At 37.9% G+C, this 12,241-nt stretch overlaps 1 protein-coding gene across 1 annotated transcript in view; it reads left to right on the top strand.

Annotated features, from left to right (window-relative positions):
• Positions 1–253: 253 nt before the first annotated feature.
• The window catches only part of THSD7A (thrombospondin, type I, domain containing 7A), a 207,521-nt gene continuing 195,533 nt past the window's right edge, over positions 254–12,241 (top strand). Inside the window, exon 1 of the mRNA XM_010561477.1 lies at positions 254–413. Coding sequence (XP_010559779.1) covers positions 254–413 — 160 coding nt within the window. The remainder of the gene's footprint in view (positions 414–12,241) is intronic.

The following is a 12,241-nucleotide window of genomic DNA, read 5'->3' as shown; positions in this document are numbered from 1 at the left end:
GAATGGAAGAGCGTGGAGCAGCAACCATACTAGCAGCAGCAGCCGTCGCCGCCGCCGCAGCAAGAGCGAGCAAGGACTCTATTGTTCCCTGGTGTTAAACAGTTTTTCCTTTTCAACTGCCATGCACAGCAGCGGAAGAGAGGTTTCCAATCCCCTTCTCCCTGTGAAGAAATTCTGAAGAGGGGAATATTATTTGAAGAAGGTTTCGTGGTCGTCCTGCGGGTTTTGGAGGTGGCAGCAGGCTGCTGGAGGCATGGGGTTGAGAGAAGGGAGCGCTGCTTTCTGCCGTGGTCCAGGGGTTTCTGCCGTGCCAGCCCAGTGCGTGGGAGTTCTCGTGCTTCTGCTGCTGGGAATCTGGGACGCTCGTGCACAAAGTGAATTTCAAACTTCGTCGGTGTATCTGTGGAAGACCGGTAAGTAAGGATGCTATGTTAGCGCAACAGCAGCGTTATGTATTTTTTGTTGCAAGTAATAACCTTTTTGTGCAGAGAGAAAAAGTTAAATCTAAATTACTAATGTTTACTTGCAGGATTATAGGGGAAATAAAAAATTAGGTCATCTTCCAGGATTCCACCAGCCAAGCAAATATGGCAATTAAAACCCCACATTTGTGACTCTGTGGCACTCTTACTGGGATCTCTTATGTATTTTTTGGTGTCTTCTGAGGTTTTTCATTTTGTTTAGTAGCTCTGTGTTGTATGTAAACAGCAAAGATCAGGGCATTAGCGCCTGTCCACAATGGGAAGGAACATTTGTTACAACTGGAGTCAGCAACGTTAACAGTGCTCTAAAAATATTGACTTTTCACAAAGAAAGATGTAATTCAGCATGTCTAATCTTTGTGCTCTGTGCTGACAGGGAATATTCAGTGTGGTAATTGATGGGGAGTTGGGTTTGTTAAATTTAGGTTTGTTGCACAGTATATAGGACCCGTGAAAGCTAATGATGGATTAGGTGAAATAATCCAAGGGATGCCAGATCTCATAACCAAAGAGCCAAAGGCAAACAGGCTATGTGGATTCAGCACCACACTAGATAGATAATTTCCTCTACTTTGATACTAATGAGTTATGTGTCTGTTTTAAAGATTGCATAGTCATAACAGTCTTCCAACCTTAACTTTGCATTAAAAATCAGTGGGGAATTTTCCTGTGTCTATTAATATATTACATTAATTCAGAACTTTAGCAGTGATGAATATGTGCATTTTAGTTGCCTAATACAGTTTTAGTTCTTATGTAAGTAGAGTCAAAGTGTCCTTTAGGAAATTTAAAAATTTCAAGCCAGTAAATATTTCACAGTGGCTTTGACAGTTGGCTTTCTTCCCTGTACGTTGCCAGGAATAAAACAATCCCCAAAGTAGCATTTTTGTTTAAAAACTGCTTTTCCATCAAAGGATTATATAGTAGTAAGAGAGAGTGCAAATTAATCATTTGTCTGAAAAACAACTTTGAGAAGATAGTCTTTTCCCTGGATGGAGGGCCCCAGCCTTCTGCCACAGAAGCAGATCAATTTACAATTACAGTGATATCCTGAATTTTTTAAGAGGCTCCATCTATCCAGCAGCTCAGGGAGGAGATTAAAAGGAAATTCATTTAAACAAGAAGACAAGCTTTCCAATAATACTAGAAAGAGAAATCTGAAGAAGGGAAAATCCTTTGCAACTTTCACTTCTGACTGAAAGATGGGTTGCACAATGACAGTGACCCATTTTTTTTCTTTTGAACCATTAACAAATTCAAACCATAGTTTTTAGTTCCGTTACAGATTTGTAAATGTTCAGCACACACTTAAAACGAGATAAAATACTTGTGCAGGTTTATGCAAAAGCACAGTAATAATGCAGCATTTTCATAAAGCATTTTATGTTTATGCTAAGCTGCTAGGCATCAGTAGACTAAACTCTCCAGCACTTTATTATGTTTCCATTTAACAGTTTAATGGACTGTATCTGAAAATGTTAAAATAGTAACATAGGTTGAGAAGAATAACTCCAGTTAACTAATACTTAGAAACATGCGCTGTCAATTTGCTACAGACTTAACTCTGCTTACTTTGCTTATAGTACATGTGCTCTGAAGTCATGTCAGTTAAACCAGCTAGAAGGAAACTGGGTTGGTTTTTGTTTTCTCCCCCTTTTGTCCCTTCCTGCCAAAGACAGCTCTTAAGAAATTTTTGTTTAGAACAGGTATGATCTAATTACTCTGCCTCACTCCTCTGTTTTGCCTGCAATAAGGAATAGGATAAGCATGTTCACTGTACGTTTTTTTGTATAATAGCATCAGTAATTTGATGATAACATGATGAAAAACAAGTCAGAGTGGCACTCTTCAAACAATGAATGGCAAGATGCAGTGGATAAGGTGGTGCATCTGTGTTTGGCTTCTAATTGAATCTTTGCACTCTTTTTCTTAGCTGTTTATTGAGTTTTGCTGTTTCCCCCCTCCTCTTTGTGGGAGGTTCTAGAAAGTGAACTGGGAGAATTGCTGGTCAGTGATCTAGTATATGGTGTATAAAGTTCAGCTAAAGTATCAGAGGCAATAATAAAACTGAACAGTAGTGAGCTCATCCAACTCAGATGGCATTTTGCTTTGCTTGCTGTGGAGGAAGTGGGTCAGGGGAATGTGTGGCTAAGACTGTGTCTAGGAAATCAGCTTCATTATATGCCTTTTCCGACCTGTTATGTCCATTTGTTGAGAAACATGCTATTTTTGTATTGAATTTAGTCTGGCATCAGCTTTTGTAAGTGCTGTTCATGACTTGCATGTGTCTGGTTTTCATTTCTAAAGATTTTTGAAATAATGTCTTGGTGTATGCTACTCCATGTCTTCCATACCATCCTCCTGTCTACTACCATAAAAATCTGAGGTGTTTGTAATACTCAGTTTAACCATTTGGGGGTTTAATTATCTTTGATTCAGCAAGGACAATGTTGTGAACAACCTGCTTTGGGCAGGAAGATTGAACAAAATGATCTCCAGAGGTCTCTTCTAACCTCCACCATCCTGTGATATGGATGCCATCACTAAATCATTTCTACTTCTTCAGCTGAAACTGCTTTGAAGTTTTGGCTTTCATAACTTTTTTGACCTCTTGTGAGAATGGGTATTTGCTGTTGCGTATTTATGCTGCAATTATGGTGTGTTTAAGGGACCTTCAATGTTCTGAATGGCATTTACATGAACATAGTTACTAGTCTTTAAACTAGGTTTCTTGCCAAACATTCTCATTCCATACCATACAGACCTGGTATATGCATTTTTTTCAGATACAAATACACAGCTCATTCATTTTGTGTGGTCGCTAGGAAAGCCATCTGCTTTCTTTAACATAAACTAAAGCAAAGTCTCCATCTGTGCAGAATACCTGGCTCTTCACAGCAGAGTGATGAAACAGCTAAATTCCCTGAGTTGAGTCATGGTGTCTGTCTGCTTGATGATTTGAGGTAGAGAATAGCAGTTTTTAGGAACTTGGAGAACAAAAGCTGTGGTATTAAGGGGTGGTGATTCCATTGATGTGGACACACACTGCTGAGCATTGAACTTTTGAAGTTGAAAGAATTTTTGAATGACCTCTTTTGTTCACCAGTAATTGCCCTTCTCTGAGTCCACTGATTTCATTTGCAATGAATACTTGTTTGGTTTGGGTTCTACACTACTACACTGAACTTTTGTGAGTTCCTGAAATGTTTTAAATTTCATTTGTATTCCACCTTAACTATTATAAAGCCTTACTGAATTGTTTCTATATATGCACAAAAACCCCCGATAAATCTGTGCCACAATTCAGTAAAAACTGCTTGTGTTAACTTTTGTTAAATGTTATCGCCCAGTTTCTTTTATTTTTAAAGTGAAATTTCCCTATTCAAGAACAGTTTATAATCTTGTTTATACTGTCCCTAATTGGCTAAGATTTTGATGGAAGTTTTGCAGTGAACAATGTGAGGACTGCGGATTCCTAAATAAAGACTGCCATACAGTTATCACTCTTCTAGAAACAAGAAGATGCATATTTTTCTTGGTATGTCATTTCGTGATGCAGGCCATATATATACCATTTCTATACACTGCCTAAGCGTAGGCATTTCTTGCCACATCAGAACTCTCCTTTACTTCTTTTACCCTGTGCTTCATTTGTTTTCATTAAATCAACCAACACAGTGATCTGTGATGTGCTGTCAGTGTTGGGTGTAATGCCTGCCTACAGTTACTAATATAATTACTGAAGAGCTGCACAAAATCAGTGAGGTTCGATCACACTGTAAAATTGCTTCTTCTGACAGTTTGAAGTAATGCACATTACACTCTTGAAGTGGAAGATGCAGCATTGGCTTGATATCTCTGGAAAAAAAAGTCATAGGCAAAAATCTGGGAGGCAGTGCCTTTACCATTATCTGTTTTAAAGACTATTGATCAGATCTCAGATAGTATAGATCAGTATAGCTCTGCTGAATTATTTGACCTATCTGCAATTGTGTGATACCAAGACTTGGTCTTTTTAACATTTGCAGTTGGATGTTTTCCCCTTCTTTTTAACAAAGGTAGAACTTGAAATAGATTTTCTGCAGGTAACAGTGCCTTTTTAAAATTAAAAAGAAAAAGGCTTTGTTTCCTGAAGAGAACACGTAAGTATCTCTATATTTTTATGCTTATGTTGTGTCTCAGTATGTTTGAATTGGTCCTTAGGTAATAACTTGCTCAACATTTGAGGCAGGGAAGAATCAGAGGAAAGGTGATAATATGGGTACAGGAAACACACAGATGATCACATGTACTCTTGGGGTGGTGGAGGCCCCGAGTGAAATCAGTGTGCCAAGTGGTTTCCAGTGGGACCAGAGGTGTGTTGCAAGCTCTGCAGCACAGGAGCTCTCCTTAACCTCTTTCTGAGCTTTTTCAGGCAGCAGCATCTCTACATGATTTTTCCTCATTCCATTGTCCAGGGAAGAGGACTGCACAAGGGCCTCCTACTTCACCTGAAAAGCCTATGAACAAATGTTTTTGCTGTTTCAAGGTGTTACTATGGGATCTTGTCACCAAATCATGCTTCTTCACTGCTTGATATGAACTTGGGTCTCAAACACCCACACTCCACCCTGCCCCACCCCCGATTTTTAACCTGTTGGTTTCTTACTTACCCATGGAGTAGAACAAACACAACCGCTGTACCATTGCATCCTAGGTTTTACAATTTTTACACCTTCCAAGGCCCAAATCTAATTTAAAAAGAGTTTGGTGCCACCAATGGTATTGGAGAGAGGAGGGTTTCCAACACTTCATCTGAAATTCCTCTTCTAATACCTTTGGTGGCTAACAAACATAAAATCAGTGAATAAAATGTCCTTATTTTATTTTCCCAGTGTATGTCCCTAGGACTGTCCTTATTTTCACAGGACTAAGTGTTCCTATCTCATATTAATGCCTGAGGAGGGCAGAAGTCCTTTCTAGGACTGGCAGTCCAGCAGGCATTTCAAAATGTGCCTAAATACACACTGACAAGAATGATCACAAGTGAAGAGGGAGAGAGAAAAATTATCTAACCAGCCCTCTGATTAAAGCACTTACCTTTCAAGGGTTGTTTCAGCTTGTTTGTTGAATCTGTTCCATCATATAGCAGAAAACTCCTCATTTGTTTCAGTATTTTTTTTTTTCCAAAACCAGAGTAAAGAATTTTTGCAGTAATTGCAACTTGAGACTGGAGACAGATAAGCCCATGTCAGTAAATAGAAAACTCCTGATTTTAAAGAGATTATGAAGAAATGATCTGAAGAGGCAGATTAGATGTGAAGACCTAGGGAAATGCTAAATAAGAAAAGATGTTTTTTAACTTGAGGCCTGACTTTCAGGAAGGAAATTCACATGTGATGATGAAAGAGGGCAATGAGGACCTCTTAAAGGCAAAATAGAGCTCTAGTTATGGCATGGTAGACTTGAGCTGGTACTTACACATCCTTGAGGAGGGAGAGAAAGAGGTCAAGATTTTTAAACTGTCAATGTAAAAGGTGTTTTTCAGGATTCATCTTTTTGATCCACAGGTCTTCAGTTACAGAATAAGATAAAAGGAATGTTAGTAAAAGCTGCATTTCATCAGCTTTTCAAAGAATAAAAACTATTCAAGCAAAATGTGCTAAAGATGCTTTAGTGCTACCTCATTGATTTAAAATATAAATGATCCTCCAGGACTGAACATGGTTAAGTGTTGGTTACATATGCCCTGCATAAATTCATATTCATTAGAGTTAAAATTTATAACTTCTATTGCATTCTGCAGTGTGCATCTAAGCAAGCACACTTTTTACTGTCTGTCTCCCAGTTAAATTTGACTTTTATGTAGTGAAATGAGGCTTGTCTATCTATGACTTGAATAAGGAAATATTAATTTTCATTAAGCATGTTCATCACTCTTGCTCTTTGCCCTCATTTATAAAATAGCCTTTCAGATTTTTTATTCAACAGAAATTGTGCAAGGCAATTATTAAGTCTTTGATTAATGCAAAAGGTTTTTAGTGCAGTCTGGCAACAAAACATTTGGCAGAGATGCAGAAAATGGCTGCTTTAAGGAAAGTATTTATAAATGTTTTTTAGTAATCTGTCCTTATTTAAGAAAATCAGAGTAAATATTTAAATCTTTGGAGAAAAATTTTGTGCTGCTGAAATTCTTTTTCTTATGCAGCTTACCATATCTGAACTAGGAAAACAGAAAAAAGTATGGCTGATATTGTAAGCCTCTAGTTAAGATAAGTAATATACTCTGGGCTAATGGTTGCAGGATTCACTTGTAGGATAGCATTTTGAAGCTGTCAGAAAAGTGGAACATAGTAGTTGATCATGTTGTACTGGTAGCTGAGAATGTCTGGATTGTTTTTAGCAAGTGCCCTGGAGTGCTTACGCTAACTGGATCAGCTGAATCCCTCAGCTTATAGGGATGCTGCAATAAGAGAATACCTCTGTTGTGGTTTAACCCCAGCCAGCAACTAAGCACCACGCAGCTGCTTGCTCACTCTTCCCCCCTTCCAGTGGGATGGGAAGGAGAATTGGAAAAAACACCCAAAATAACCCAAACCCTGATGGGTTGAGATAAGAACAGTTTAATAACTAAACTAAAATAAATAATATTATTGTTATTCTATTTTTTATTATTAATTGTAATGTAAAGGAATAGAACAAAAAGAAAGACATTAGACCCAAGAAAAGACAAGCGATGCACAATGCAATTGCTCACCACCTGCTGACCGATGCCCAAGCAGTGATCCGCCCCTCCCGGCCAACTCCCCCCAGTTTATATGCTGAGCACGACATTCTATGGTATGGAATATCCCTTTGGCTAGTTTGGGTCAGCTGTCCTGGCCGTGCTCCCTCCCAGCTTCTTGTACACCTGCGTGCTGGCAGAGCGTGGGAAACTGAAAAATCCTTAACTTAGGATAAGCGCTACTTAGCAGCAACTAAAACATCAGTGTGTTACCAACGCTATTCTCCCACTAAATCCAAAATGCACTGTACCAGTTACTAGGAAGAAAATTAACTCTGTCCCAGCCGAAACCAGGACAATCTCAAAAGCTATGGGTTGTTTTGTTCTGTAGGCTGGCTGCTCCGGTGTTGGATTAATTCAGTTTATTAATATCTTATAGACCAGGGTTTAACTTTACAGTTCCCAACTCCACTTGATGTTGATGTCTTTTTTGTATCATGTTCATCCAATCCATTGTTCAGATGTCAGAAGTATGTATTTTTTAACACAGTAACTCCAGATTTAATAGAAAGCCCAATTCCCATAATACAAAGGCTAGTATTCTCAAAGACAAGTAGTAATCTATATTTTGAGGTAAAATTTGCCATGGTAGAAATTAAATTGCACATTAAACTATGTATTGTAGCTGAGAAAGTAATTTTAGGCATTTAGGACAATACATATATTTATTCTGTTTATTGACGGTCCTTTCCCGCATGCACAACTTTCTTCATTACATATGTCTTTTTTTCTTTTCTTGTATTCCTCTGCAGTCTGTTTTCTGTCCACAAAAAAGTCTTCTCTATGTAACAGGGCTGGGAGATACTTTTCTGGATGTATGTCCAGTCAAAATCTCTGTTTCTCTTTCTTAGAGTAGTGAAGCTGAAAAAAAAGTGGTGGGTTCATTAGGTGGGTAAGGATATGTTTAAATTCAGACTGTCAGAGGTTGAAGATCCAGTTGTTTCTTGTGGAGACTCAGAGGAGGCAATGGGCTGGCAGAGGCTACAGTTACAGACAGCAGCAGCGTTGGCTTGGGTTCTATATATGGATTTCTTCTTTCTTTTTATGTCTATTTCTGTCTAGTGAGGCAGAAAAAAATATGTAGAGTTACTAAAATAATGGAAGAATTAGGTGAGAGAAACATCCAGAAACCCTAAAAACAATCACATTATTTGGTAAAATTTTCCTAAATCATTACAACTAAGATAATTGTATTGTATTGGATATTAAAACTTGGTCAAACAAATGTTAATGTAAGCAGTTCTACCACTAGAACAAATTAATCTCCCCTAGAAATCCCATTTTTTACCACTTTCACATGAATGCTGTGCAGTGTTAAACATATCAGTGTCTGGGATTTCACACAGAATCCGATAGACATGTATTGTAGCAATCACCATGTTCTCAGCATTAATTAGCACTGTACATTTTGGTGTGGCTGACATTTCTGGGTGTTTTCAGTAGACCACAGTAGCTGTTTTTTTGAATTCACTTTCTGTATTCTGTGAGCATTGCCAAGATTGTTTTGGTGTTTTTATGTCTGTGGAATAGAGAAGGAAAATCTGGTGTATTTGCATGGATTCAGGGAAGGAGTGGCATTAGATGCAGCCCTTACTGGCTGGCCCAAGTGGAGGCTTCTTGTGTGACCCCTACTGAACGGTGTTGCTGGAAGCACGGCAAGCTTTCAAATGTCCAAATACCGGTAAGAGTTTTCCATAGGTATTTTGAGAGTGAGAGAGGGAGAGAGATGATAGTAAGTAACTGTTTTGTGTCGACTGTTTATATTGCATAAAGTGAGTTTAAGGATATTAATTCAAAATGGTTCCTGATGTAATGAGACATACTTAAACATTTTAAAGATTGATGACATCTGCTAATCCAATGAGAAATTTCTTAATGAGATATGTTATTACTTTCTTCCTCCTGTATTATGCAAAATGAAATGTTTATATTAGTGAACAATAATATAACTCTCCTTATGTGTGCTGGGGAATAGCTATTTTACCACTAAGTCATTAGAGAAATAAAGAATAGAACAGTGAGCGATTGTTTTATAATGACTTGTGTTTGTACAGTGCCTAGCACAACTGAATTCTCTTTAATTGCTGGTGTTCTTACGTACCACAGCTTTATGCAAAATGACATAATTAAGACTTGTTAAAGATGCTCTTTACAAAGATAAATTATTAACATTCTAAAAGAACATTCAAATAATTTCAAGTGCCAAAAATAGTTCAAATAGCTGATATCAAGATGCTGTACTAGAGGATAATAGAGGAGAAAATAATTTTCATAGGAAAACAGTGTTACGAAAAAGCTTGGAAGCAGGATTGTCTGTGTGATAGTTCCAAAATGCATTGTTGGGAGAAAATGTCTTTAGTAGCAAGAGGAATGTTTTAAAATGTTACTTAGCATTTCCACATTCACATATTTGGCAGTCATCCCTTCTTCTATTTGCATGATACAAAGCTTGTTTTGAATTTGATATGAATGTGCTTGATTATCCTAAAAGATCACTTGTGTTATGTAAGATTTTGCTTGTTTTACAGTTTTCTACTGACTGGTTGAATCAAGTGTACATTGTGATGTATTTTGTCCCGTTTTATTCTGTTTTAATTGACTTGTGACTTTTGGTCAAAATAATGCCTGGATTAGGGGAAGAGGTAGAGGAAGAGGATACAAGCTATTACAGTAACAGTAGGACTGCTACATCTTGCAACAGGGAACATCAAACCTTATTTAAAAAAAAAAAAAAAAAAAGGCAAAGGCAACCATTGTAAGCTAGGAAAGAGGCTGATCTTGAATCCAGTCTCAGCTTTGCAAGTGGTTTGCAATGGTGACATTGTGAATTTGTCTCCTCTTCTGTAAAGTGACATTTATGTGAGTATAGCTTTCTGTAGGTCTCTGTGCAAACAAAAAACAGAAGAAACTTTGAGACTTATGATTTTTGATATAGTTATCATACAGTTCCCAAGAAACCAACACTTTAGCACACTTGCAGTACTTGCCATATGCAAGCAAAAATGGATGTAATGGAAGAGAGTAGGACATTTGGGAAACAGGAAGAAAGAAGTTAACATGAATGGAGAATACAAACATGAAAAGCATGGGGCAAGCAACCAGCAGCTATTATCTGTTGAATACAAATATTTAAAATAGATTGTGAGTTTGAAAAACTCAGGGGGCTGAGAGAAGGTGGCAATTGCTGTATGAACATATACGGAAATTTTTTAACTAACATTAGTTTTCTAATGAATCTGTCTGGAAGCTATTTTAACATGACGTTTCCAACAATATGTATACCTGTGTGTGCATGCTTGTATGTGTGATGTATATGTGATAGTGTGGAAACAGTACTGAACAATGCTGTATGCATCCAATGGCACTACCTTAAAATAAATATAACCGTAAGTTACCTAGGTCTTCCGTGTCTGACTAAAACAGTAGCACAGCTTGAATTTGTGGTCACATCTAATAACAGAAGCGTTTTTCTTTTTTTATATACCACTAACTTATTTTAACAAATTCCAGCTTCACTGCTGCTGCTTACCTTGCTATTTTTAAGAGGCATATTTTGAAGGCTGCCTTTGAAACCACTTCTTTTGTAAGCCTAAATGAAATTCACAGTCAGCATTGCCTTTTAGACAGCTGCATTGGAAAGACCAACTTGTTCCTCTAAGACATGCTTGGTGCCATGCAGAAGTTAATGAAAGGAAGAGGAGGGAGAGTGATAAAGCGACTGAGCATGCAAGGAAGATTTGTAGTCTTTAACTTCATGTGGATGAATGACTTGTGGCTCTCCATATTTCAACTTGATATATGAATGTCAACATCTTGGGAATAGTTTGGGTACCTGAACCATAAAGCTAGGAAATTCACGTTATTTTCTACATTGTACTTCCATGTCTTTGTAGGGAGCTGCAGGAGAAGTCTATGGGCTGTTCTGCGCAATATGACTTCTCTGAAACTCTGCAAAGTGCATACCATGACAGATTTGTATAGGTGATTTACTTATTTACTAGTGATAAATATTTCATTTTCCCCCTCTGTGTTTAATATACTTTAAAATCTTTATGGAGTAAATCAAGATGATGAATATATGTAGTGATTATAATTGAGTCTTGGTTCTTTTGTCATGTTACAATCTAAGCTACTTTATCAGATGAACTACCAATTACATGTGATGGAAGTATCTCTAAATTTATGATTTTTGTTACATGGATATAAGACAACTCGCTTTTTGAGATAGCATCCTTTTTGCCTTTTTCTTATCCTGACTCTGCAAGAAGTTCATTTTATTGCTCTGAGGATGTTATGTAGTAAATTTCTTCCCTTGAAAACACTGAATTTGCTAGGTTACATGCTTCATAGTTTCTCCTGAACAGTGTACTTATTAGTTTCTCTCTTAGCACAAAAGTAACAGTCTTTAAGGGTCAGGGTCCAAAACCAAAAGCTAAAATTGGGCAGTAAAGACTTTACCTTTTGGATGCAGAAGTAGGTTTTCCAAAATAGGTATGTTTTCCTGAAGCCTCACATATAAAGGGACATTGCTGATTAGAAATGAAGTAACAATTCATAGAATCATTTAGGTTGGAAAAGACCTTCAAGATCATCGAGTCCAACCATCAACCATGCCTACTAAACCATGTCCTGAAGTACCCTGTCTACTCGCTTTTTGAATACCTCCAGAGATGGTGACTCAACCACTTCCCTGGGCAGCCCATTCCAATGTCTGACAACCCTCTCAGTAAAAAATTTTTTCCTAATATCTAACCTAAACCTCCCCTGCCTCAACTTGAGGCCATTTCCTCTCGTCCTATCTCCAGCCACCTGACAGAAGAGACCAGCACCCACCTCACTACAACCCCCTTTCAGGTAGTTGAGGAGAGCGATAAGGTCTCCCCTCAGCCTCCTCTTTTCTAGACTAAACAACCCCAGTTCCCTCAGCTGCTCCTCATAAGACTTGTGCCCCAGGCCCCTCACCAATGTGGTTGCCCTCCTCTGAACATGCTCCAGT

Source organism: Haliaeetus leucocephalus, unplaced genomic scaffold (assembly GCF_000737465.1).
Source record: "Haliaeetus leucocephalus isolate CR32 unplaced genomic scaffold, Haliaeetus_leucocephalus-4.0 Scaffold146, whole genome shotgun sequence".
NCBI classification, from domain to species: Eukaryota; Metazoa; Chordata; class Aves; order Accipitriformes; family Accipitridae; genus Haliaeetus; species Haliaeetus leucocephalus.
This window is presented reverse-complemented; position numbering and strand designations above follow the sequence as displayed.